This window comes from Crassostrea angulata, chromosome 4, assembly GCF_025612915.1.
Source record: "Crassostrea angulata isolate pt1a10 chromosome 4, ASM2561291v2, whole genome shotgun sequence".
In the NCBI taxonomy this organism is placed as follows: Eukaryota; Metazoa; Mollusca; class Bivalvia; order Ostreida; family Ostreidae; genus Magallana; species Magallana angulata.
The window spans coordinates 17,234,274-17,246,242 of record NC_069114.1 but is presented as its reverse complement, the minus strand read 5'-3'; the positions used below and the strand labels follow the sequence as shown (position 1 = coordinate 17,246,242).

Sequence of the window (11,969 nt, the reverse complement as noted above, 5' to 3'; positions counted from 1 at the left end):
TTTGAATTTTATATCTGACAATTTTTTAAGTTTCTTTAGAATTCAATCTACCGTGATTTGCTGCCAAATGAAATAAGTGTGGTCTTTTCCGACCGCGATTTAAACCTGCTATTCAGTATAGAAATATTTATGTTTGACCTACCTTTAAGGTTACACAAAAATCAAAATTACTTTGGACATTTTAATATACTATCATATCATTAATTAATAGAAACTTCATATATCAAACAGATGTCTACATAACTTCTGATAGCTACATTTATTTTTATCATCTGATAATTTGAGGAAAAATGTAAGGATAATAACCTCACCTTGATGCGAAAACAAGGTCAAATTTGATTAAACTATAGATCATCTAGTTATATGATCTGTGTCAAACTGTGTCAAATTCTATGAATTTCTTAAAATAAGAAGGATGCATCATAACGAGAAGTCTTTTTCCTTAATTGGAAAGCAAACAACCTTAATTTCCAAGACCGCTTTATATACCTCGGTAGCAGTTGAGGAACGATTGAAATTAGTATGGCGGCCTAATATTTTAAAGAAGTTATGTTATCTTTAATCGAATCATAGCGAACGTAATTAAAATCGCAATGAATCAAGATGACACTATCGCATTTTGTTTTCCCTCAGACTGAAATGTAACATTTTCATTGGTTTAAACATAGCACGTGATTGCCTCATATATCTCTATATTTGTTCGGTGAAAAATAATATTAGGCAATATGGCCGTCATTGGTCGACGTTTCGCTCACTCATTTCGACATTTCATAGTATTTTATACATAAACAGCATGCCGTAAGTTCTTAAAGTATTTGGAGTAGTTGCCCTTTGAAATTCTTTAAAATTAGAGTAGTTTCCCTCAAAATATTGACGTCACATTGTTTTGTCTGGAGTAGAAAAAGGGAAAAACATTTAAAATTGAAAGCAACAAAACATTGTAAGTAAACATGGGTGAAGCAAAGATTTTTAAAGAATATTTGAAAGGTGATATTGAAAATTTTGAAGAGTTTGTATGAGTTTTTAACTTAAATTGGACGAGATGTTAAGCATCTTGTACATGGCTTTGCGTAGGTCATCGCTATTTGTGAATAAATATGTCGCTTGATAGTCCTTGGGAAAAACAAAACACTTATTAGGTTAGTAACTGACTCACTACGGAAATATATTCGGTTGATCAATCTCATAGACGGCTCGGCTTCGCCTCTCCATCTATGAGATTGATCAACCCAATATATTTCCATAGTGAGTCAGTAACTAACCTAATAAGTAATATTATATGATACATTTCATTTATAAATCATATATTTTGCTTTGTTTATATTATATTATACATTTCATTTATAAATCATATATATATATATATATTTTGCTTTGTTTATGCTTCTGAAAAATTGAAGCGTAAAGGAGGCAAGATATAGTTCTGACTCTTCGTTCTAACCAAAGCTTGTTCAATAGCAATTAAAACACAAGTCAAAAGCCCTTTATTGAAGTGTAAGATTTAAATATTAGGTCAGCAGGTCAGCTATTTTCTTGATAAAGGATGGTCACGCTCGCTATTTATTTTAACGACTATATCCCCTATTGATATTATTGGGAATAATAGAAAACTTTTCCACATCCTTATCATATATAGTTTTGTAGGAAATCTTGTTAATGCCACATACGAGAAGGATGTCCTTATCAAAATATGAATCAACCCGGGGGACTACACATCTTGCTCGGATTGCCCGGGCGTTATTGGGTCCCTGCATTGATGTACTGCGCGAAGTTCTCGCAAAAGAGATATCTCCGCCTGACTTGGAAAGGAAAGTTAAAACTTACATACATCAAAACAAAAAACCTTCTATCAGTAAACAACAACAACGGCTCGTTTATGGCAAAAACTACTCTGTCTTTGACGTTACGTTGCTCTATTTTCTCTTACGTAACATGTCTTCAATTCCTCAACATAAAAATAACTGGGGAAATGATCCAGAGCTTACTGATAAAAGTGTGTCGGCAAACATAGAACGGATTCGTATTTTACGAAACGAATGGTATGGACATGCTACGGATTTTTCTCTCTCGGACTCAGATTTTGAACAAAGATGGAATCATATTTCTCAAATTGTGAAAGAGCTGGAAGGTTATCTTGGGATGGCAACCAAGTATCAGGACACTCTGATCAAATTAAAAAGTTGTTGTATGGACCCCGACTCGATAGAGCCCTACATAGAGAAACTGTTGGCTGTGGAAGGGTTGCAGACTGATGTTACAAATCTGAAAGGTAACAGAAAAGTTGGTTTAATAATGGATAATAAAATTGACTTGATAAATGATAGAAGCATTAACTGTTTTGGTTAACTAACATCTCAATAAAGCATGACCCACCTTTTTTCAAAAAAAGTATGTGGTCTGTGAAGCTGTATATTCTTGTAAATGACAAACAGTTTTTATAAAGCAGATGTAACAAAAACGGATCCAAAAATAATTTGATACATTTTAACATATTTTCTTACAGAGGGTTTTGGAGAGTTACAGACTGATGTTACAAATCTGAAAGGTAACAAACAAGTTTGTTGAACAAATGGATCATAAGATTAATATAAAGAAGAAACATTGATTCTTTTGATTAATTAGCTTCACGATGAAAAATAATTAACTGTTTTGGTTAACTAACATCTCAATAAAGCATGACTCACCTTTTTTCAAAAAAAGTATGTTGGTCTGTGAAGCTGTATATTCTTGTAAATGACAAACAGTTTTTATAAAGCAGATGTAACAAAAACGGATCCAAAAATAATTTGATACATTTTAACATATTTTCTTACAGAGCGTTTTGGAGAGTTACAGACTGATGTTACAAATCTGAAAGGTAACAAACAAGTTTGTTGAACAAATGGATCATAAGATTAATATAAAGTAGAAACATTGATTCTTTTGATTAATTAGCTTCACGATGAAAAATGATTCACCTTTCTAACTCACCTTAATTGAAGGTTCAACTGAGCTTTTCTGATCGCCTGCTGTCCGTCGTCCGACCGGTTGTCTGTAAACTTTCCACATTTTTGGCTTCTTCTCTTTAACCACTGTGCCAAATCTAACCAAACTTAGTACAAAGTATTCTTATGAATACCGGATTCCAAACTATTAAAGTTAAAGGTCTAATCCTATTTTAAAGGGGAATAATTATGATACAGTAAAACTAAGGTAGGTGTCTAAAAAATCTTCTTCTCAAGAACCAATCCACCGGCAATGCCAAAATTTACATCATAGCTTGTATTATTCTTGACTTTTACTCTAAACCATTAGGTCAATATTAAACAATCTTTGTACACAGCATCCTTATATGAAGGAGATTCTTAATTATTAAAATAAACGACAGAACATGTTTAAAACAAAAGATAATTGCGAATCAGTGAATTTAGAATGCATGTCTTTACAAATCTTCTTCTCAAGAACCACTGCACAGGAAATAACAATATTTATACCAAAGCTTGTATATATAGTGCAAATCCTAAATAGTTAAAATTGTGATTTCAAAATTAAAACTGGGGTATTAAGAAGATGTTTCATTGTAAAGTTTAAATATAAATATATGAGGAAATATTTAAAACCCTTTTTCTAAATACATGTACATGTAACTTCAGTGCTACAATTAGTGAGATTACTATGCATGCATATAACGAAGATTTAGAATTTCTAAAATTGTGACCCCCAGACTAATACTGGAACCCCAAGAGTTCTCAAAGTTTAACTTAAAAATGTGTATGTAAATATTTAAACATCTTCTTCTCAAGAACTACAATGGCACAATTTATGATAATACAATAATAATGCAAGCAACCTGATATAATTATGATTCTAAATTGTAAAAATTGTGAACCCTAAACTAATGCTTCAGGCCCAAAGGGGTTCAGAATATTACATTGAAATATACACCAACATGTTAAAAAATCTGATTCTCAAGAAGTTCAATCATCAGTTACGAGAATGCAAGCGTTCTTCAAAAGGACAGATTGTAAACTGGCAAAAATGTGACCTTTGACTAATATCTGGGCCCCAAGAGGGGTTCAAAGTTTAACTTTGAAATATATTGGGAAACTATTTAACGATAAAATGAACTGATGATCAGATGAGGAACGTGGCCCATGGACCTCTTGCTTCAAAAGATGTCGGTATTTGACAATTAAAAAGTGAATAAAAGGAAGCTGCATATTCATGTAAATAACAAGCACTGTTTTTATAACGTAAATGTATCAAAAAGATCCAAATAAATTTAGATATTTAAAGATTTCATATTCATTCTTACAAAGGGGTTTGGAGAGTTGCAGAGTGAATTAACAAATATTATGTATATTTGATAACATTTTGAATATCAATATTTTAAAAGGGACACATTAAGATGATCATATGCAATGATATTTAACAATCGCTTTTTGGAACACAGTTAGCAAATAGCTATTTAAAATTGAATTGCATTTTTAATTTGGACTTTGAAATTGCCAGGGATTTATTCTTACCTCTATTACTGTAAATAATAGGTGTTGTTCCATCTCTATGTGATCTGCTAAAAATACACTATTTAGATAATGGGATTATGTACTCGGGATGGAAGCATCAAAGTTCCCTAACATAAGACCTGTAATTTCATGGTATTAAACTAGTTGTAATCCACTGCCAATGTGAATAAAATGGTGATGAAACCATCTCTAATTGGAAAGGCTAGTAGATGATCTACTAAAAATACACTAATTAATATTAAATTTTTAATTATTTATTTAATACAAACGATTGTAACTATACATGTTTCGAGTTTCTCCTATGTGGCTTTGTGATTAATTATCTTAAGTTTATATGGTTCAGTTAATCATGATTTGTAATAATATGTTTAAAATTATTTTGTAATGTGTCAGGCCTGAACCAGGCGTCTCGCCCGTATTTGGTTTACTCGAGATTTACAGGGAATGCAACAAAGGGGGGATGGCACTTGCCAAGTGCCCCTTGGATAAAAGAAACAAAAACTTAATGCAAAGTACACTGTTATATAAACCACTACCTGGGGGTTATCTAAAGGGACTCGTTGGTCGTGGCCATTTTAAAATCGCATTGATTTCTTGTAAAGGAATGTAAAGGAAGGGCTTCATATGGATAAATAGGGAAATATCAAAATTTAAAAGCTTACACATATGGATTTTTTCTTTACTTCATTATAGTTTATAACTGAACAATTTCTATTTTAACTTTTTAGGAATATCTGATGGACAATGTGTTATTCACCGAGCCTCCTTAACAAGTGTTTTTTTGCTGTGTGTTTCTGAATTTATAATTTGATGATGCCCCCCCCCCCGTTTTTTATGTCTACATTGCTTCAGTAGGGCGATATTAATAGTCAACCAAACTTTGAGTGTCAGTCATAGAGTAACAAGCGAGATATAGAGCTCACAACTCTATGTTGTGTTAACAAAGCATATTTCGTGTTTTTGTTTACATTTTGAATCTTGAAAAAAACTCTTCAAGTTTAGACATAGGAACTGATTATTTATAATTTAAACGAATAAGCTGATAGAAAAATCAGCTTAAAAGAGAACTTTTACCGGATTATTGAACCAATGCAAACAAAACATGGTACGAGCCTTGCTAACATAACAAAGAAATATGAGCTCTGTAATTTGCTTATAACTCAACGAATGATACAAACATTCTAGTTGATCATTAGAAATGCATTACTAAAGCACCGTAAACAATAAAAATAGAACAAGAAAATTCGACCAAAATCGTTACCATGCTCCTTTAAATGTTTACCCACTGCGTGGCAAGGCAACGTGTATCCTTGCTTTTGGTAATTTATTCTGGCTTTACCACTTTGTTCGAACAACAATTCTAATAAACAGCAAAACCCACACAATTCATTGTTGTGAAATCATATTACCCTATGCTTCTTTAAGACTGTATTTGCACTAGGGAATACTTTGTATAAACGTCCGTCTTTTCTTTACGATAACCAACCGCAAGCCTTTGTTAACATTTTGCTTTTATATTAATTGCATTAGCCTCAAATCAGCGTTTTAGGCCACTTATTTATACTTTAATAATTTATATTTAAGTCCATCTGACTATTTATAAACTTAAAAAACGATCTTATTTTTGTTTTATTTATTAAAATACCCGTTTAAATCCTTTAATCATTTTACTTAATAACAGTATTCACAATAATTATTCATTAAGAAAGAACCCGCAAGGTAAGATAACTCCTTCCCCCGCTTCACGTTCCTCTCCTTCAGAATATTGAGTCTCGCATGATTGTAATGTCAAAACAAAACAAGTAAAACGAGCCAATTTGTGTCAACTACATCCTCTTCGCTGTGACAGTTTTACTAAAGCCCAGAAGGCTCATTCGAGATTCGAAATTTGAGATACGAGATTCAAAATACGATTTTCAATAATCGAAATCCGAGATTTCATATCTAGGTAAACCAATCAAATCATGGATCTGAAAAACCTGTATGTTAAGAACATTAAACTGTCACAAGGTGAAATCCCGCGCAAGCGCGGGAATTAACACTTTACACATTAATATAATAAGCTGCATAAAATGTTTGTATAAACTGTGTCCGAAATTTTTCTTCGTTATCTTCTTCACCTAAACTTTAAAATTGAAATTAAAATCTAAAAACATCGTGGGTTTAAACGAGCGGACAGGGATGAAAATCTTAACTGAAATTGTTTTTGTTACAGCTGACTGAAAAAATTAAAATGTATTAATTTTTTTAATATTTTATTTTAAGTTTCTGATTTTGTTCTTTGGGTCAAATTTCACTAAAATATCTATCACAAATAACTTTTTGGGAAAATTATGGGGGAAGGGGGCCAAGTTGGTTCAATTCATTTTATTTTTTAACTTTTTTGTTTTTGCATTAAACAAAGTTACCTGCCCGCGATGCATGATAACGTCGTCGTACACTGTCCACCTTTACATGAATTAGTCAACCCGCGTTCTTGGTTACCTCGTTCTGGAAATATCTATCCATATAAAAAATCCTGCATTTTAGAGAATGGCTGATTTTATTAAGGTTTTCCGCTGGGAGCGGAAGACCTTACTATTATTCTGAAAAATTTTCAAATTTCTTATTATTTTTTTTTTCTTCTAGACGCCAACTTTGATCCTCAATATCTCGCTCGTTTGTTCACTGATTGTTTTGAAATTTTCAGGACTGATAACATGCCGCATGATGTTGTCGTTGCATATTTTATTTGAGGAAAATCCCTATCCGGTTTTGAGTTATTCCCCTTTAAGTAAAATTTAACGACTTCTTTTGTCCAGGGGGTTTAGCTTTAACGATGACTGGCAGAGTCTCAAAGATGGGCTGGTTTGGAAGCTAATACATTGAATTTGTGCGAGATATATTTTATTTATTATTTAAATGCAAATAAAAGGGATGGTATAGATGTTGAAATAAAGGTAAGAAAAAAAATAAAAAAAAATCGCGTATTTTCCGTGTTAGTTTTCTACCTGATAAAAATTTGTTATAACATGTATTTTAAAAGTTCTTGGTCTTACTCAGACCTTTCATTCGGTATGGCGAAAAAATGGCTGGCCCTTATAAACAGGGAGTTAGAGGCGTCCAAAGTTTCTTGTCAATAACTTAAAAAGGAATAAAAATTTCTAATGCATTATTGAAGCAAAGTTGTAAAGAAGTTAATTTTGAATCCTTCTATAGTATTCAATTTAATGTTTTCGTAATTTATAGTCAGTATTTGCAGAAACAATTGTTGTCAGTTTGGTCCATTTTTGTGGGGGTGCGCACGTTTATGAGGTTATGAAAGGGCTTCTTGTAATGCACTAACGGATACATTTAGTGCGCAAAAATAATTCCACATAAAATTCCCAAATGTTTTTATTCATATGTACAATTTCATTTCATATAGATGAACCTCTTTGACCTTATTTTTGTTGTTTGTTTCATAACTGTGCCCCTGTCTATATTTAGATGCATTACGAGACTCAGGTAACCGATCGATAGGAGAGTCGCTAGCTGTATTCAGGCCGTCGCCTAGACGATAGTGCATGTGCTTGTAGAGCTGGACGTACACGTTTAACGCCCCACTGTGTTACTGTAACAGAGACATTTTGAATTGTTTCAGTACTGGGAGATGTGTTAATAAAATGGTTCCAATGCATGGTAATTAAACTCAACTTTTCTACAATACGTATACACGGCCGTCTTATAAAGCACAATGTGTATTACTGACATGACAAATGTACGCTGGCAATTTAAACGAACGCGGGATTGCTCCCGATAGAACAATTCTTTTAAAGCAAAAAAAAAATAAATACTGATTTGCGATGGATATAATATAATTATCATCGTGGAGATGATTTTAAAAAGTGAACTTAATATTCTTATACGATAATATTTGAATCCAAAGCCGCTAGTTTTAAGTTACGGTTATTAGGGATATTAATTACGACTTGCCCCGCGTTTCAGGTTTTTTACTTGCAAAACATCTACAAACGAAAATACCAAACAACCTTCAGCAGCAACTTATAAATTATTTATTCCATACACAATTCTAAAGAGGTAATTCAATGAATTTTATAAATGCTTTATACTTGTATACATTCGCTATCTTCCATGGAAAAAAGTGGCATGGAAAAAATGTTGTTCAATGTTCATCAAATACCGGTACGCTGTAGCCTTAGCAATCGAAAATAATTAACAAAATGTATATTGATAGATTGACATATCAACAAACATTCAGACCCGCAATGGTTTTTTTTTACAAGTTCTATAAAATGTAGACTCAATGACTGAATTCTTTACCGTTTTCCGTGTTGTTTATTTTGAATCACGTGTGTACGTTATGTGTAGCCATATAGATGAACACTTTAACTGTTTAATTTTTAAAAGAAATTGTGTACATGCAGAGCAATGCAATGCTAGGACAATTACATTCCAACAATGTATATGGTGAGGCCGGTCAGACTGATACTGGTTCTGCTTGTTCTACAAATAGCGAATGTAAGACGAAGTATTTGGGTGTTATATTTTAAACAAATATAAGTATTGCTTTCTTAAAAGCTTGCATTACTCAACAAAGTATTTTATTGGAATCATTCTTAGTTACCTTAAATGCATATATGTACCGCTCGGTCTGTGTCCCGGAAAAATTGACTACCATCCGAAATTTTTCATACAAGGTCTACAGACTTGCAGCTAACATTACCTTTAAAAATACATTTTAGAATTTGCCGCTGTTTATAAATTCATTAAAAAGACGCGCAGAATCAAGTGGTAATATGTCGTTTGATGTGGGATTTATGACGTCTATTTTTATTGTCTTCATTAAAATTATTTCATTATTTCAAGCTTGTGGGTGGAATGAAATAAGTTTCACATGTTATGTGACATAAAGATGTCCTCTCCCCACTTTTTCTCGCAGCAACTATTCTTTTAAAATTTACATAAACAATTGAATTATCATGGAGTTGCCCCCCCCCCCCCCCTCCCCCATTTTTGTAGCATGTAAAAAACAGGTATAAAAATCATGAAATTATGAGTGAAATTTTGAAAATTTCGGAAAATTCTAAAAAAAAAAATTCTTTTTTTGCTTGTCAAGATTTGTTGGATGAGTTTGCCCCCCCCCCCCCTCCACTTTCAAAAACGATGCTACGTGCTTGGAAATTACTCATTTCTTTATTCCCCTCTTTAATAAACAAAACAAACTAACAAACATAACCGGTCCGGATAAATATAATTACATGTATCAAAAATAAACTTCAAAAACAAACTACACATTCATCCTTCACCCACAATATTGCCTTTTTGATATTTGTCATCGTTGTAGACCCGTGTAACAATCTGTTACATTATATATGTAAGTAGGTGCTTGCACGACAAAGAACCCCTTGCTGATCTACATTTTCATTAACGCATACAAAGAAAAAATATATTTTGATTTATTTTTGAATTCCTTTTGATGTAAAAAAAAAAAAGAGAAGAAATTGGTTCTCAGTCTCTCTTTATGCCTGTTTGTTAGCGGTTAATCCAAGTTCATTTTGAATATCCTCTTGTAATTTAAAAAATGCGATGTAAATTTTTTTTCATGCAATATTTCGGATAAAGCAATGAAGAGTTGTTTCTTGAAATTTTATCAGACCATAACATTGTAAAATGCTAACATTGAAAATTGTGCTCGATTTCTTTCTTCTTTTTAAGGTAAAACTTAATTGATTTAAAAAATGATTCTTTGAGACAAACAAATTGACACAATCAATAAGAGTTTGACAATCTCTAACTGCAAATCTGTAGCTTTTAGTCAGAAAAAGAATCGGATGGACGACCTAGGACACAGATCGTCCATCCGAATTTCTTCAAAATTGCCATTATTTTCATTCGCGGACGCAATACTCAGCGAGACTAAATGGTTCGTATCTTAAGTTTTAACTGCTTTGAAAGGTAATATTGGTTTTCTGATAATTATGAACATGAATAATTAAATAAAAATGGTTAAAATTATAGTAAAATTACCGGCATCAGTCTTCTCCGTGCGCGGATCTAGAAGGGGAAGGGTTCCAACCCCCCCCCCCCCCCAGCGAAATTTCTTTCAATTACGTGTACATTATAAACTTACCAAATATGCCTCGGACTTTTCAACCCCCTCCCCGGAAAAATTTTCTGATCCGCGCATGTTCCCCCTCCTCGAAATACAAAATTATTCTTCCAAACCCCTTGTAAAATTTCCAGGATCTCCGCATATATACTAAGAGATTCATTGGCGCTTGCGTTCGATAAAAATGCGTGTAAAACGTTTGCCAATGGTCTTTTTACCTTCGTACCGGGCACAACCACAGTCCCACTCTGTGAATAAAATGCGGCGAATCAAACTAGAGACAACGTGTTAAGATCTGCATTTGCTGATAAACATGTAGTATCATCGTGCAAAATGCACTGTTCAATTATAATTTTTTTTTTGACTTTACTTGTAAAATTCGTAATTTTTTCTCACAGTTTATTTCTTACAAAGTTACTTTTTTATTTAGTGATTGACACTTTTAATTTTAGACTTTATATGTGATTTCAAAGAGACAGAGTGTCATGTCTCAAGGACTGTTAATCTCTTAAAACAACATTGTGCAATTATCAGATTTTCATTTCTTGGACATCAATGACTCATTGAGTTTATTTAATTATTTTATATCTGTGAACCTTTCAATCAGCTTACTTATATCATTACCTGTCAATTTATAGTCATTGTTAAGATTCTTATAAATAGTTATGTACAATTGTCAATGCGCAGTCTGGAATACGGGACCCAGCCCCGGCCACGTCCGACTCTCCCAGAGTCTTGAGTCCGGAGACCACTACTGGCCATATCCGAATTGTTTGTAACATTTCTGTCTGTTAAATTGTTATAATGTTGCAATCGTTGAGTCTCGTCCAATAATGTGGAATCCTGCATCAATGGCCTGTTTATTTCTCTGGAACTGTATACTGGTGGACCTTCGGGAATACGGCAAACCTACCCTTCGTTTTAGCTTACGGCCCACAGCGCGCCACAACATTATACCTTATACACTTTACGCCAACATTCCCTCACCCGGTTCGTACTGCACACGACCGATGCAGATCCAGACGAATTCTCTATCACCGTAAAATCTACGCGGTCACAGAAATATAATACGTTGTTTCTCAGTGTTTACATATCTAATATTGTACTATGGTCAGCTATCAATTTTTTGTAATACGTCACAAGTATGACGCAGCTACGACGGAAAACCTAATCGTTGCTTGCAACGAGCTCGTCTCTAGTTTATTCAACATTTGTAAAATCTCAACTTCTATGTATTCTGTAAATACGTTTCCAGTAAATGTATTCACTCGCTACGTAATCATTCAATTTCATTTCATCGCAAGTATATTATTATATTGATGCAAACTTTCTCTGACTTGGATCCTCCAAAGCGTGCCAACCACTCTACTCTC

The 11,969-nt window shown here is 33.1% G+C and overlaps 1 protein-coding gene across 1 annotated transcript in view; it reads left to right on the top strand.

The window, feature by feature from the left end:
* Window positions 1-1,328: 1,328 nt before the first annotated feature.
* The window catches only part of LOC128182123 (uncharacterized), a 36,055-nt gene continuing 25,414 nt past the window's right edge, over window positions 1,329-11,969 (top strand). Inside the window, exons 1-3 of the mRNA XM_052850736.1 lie at window positions 1,329-2,269; window positions 2,504-2,556; window positions 2,818-2,857. Of these exons, the coding sequence (XP_052706696.1) occupies window positions 1,657-2,269; window positions 2,504-2,556; window positions 2,818-2,857 (706 nt within the window). The 5' untranslated portion in view covers window positions 1,329-1,656. The remainder of the gene's footprint in view (window positions 2,270-2,503; window positions 2,557-2,817; window positions 2,858-11,969) is intronic.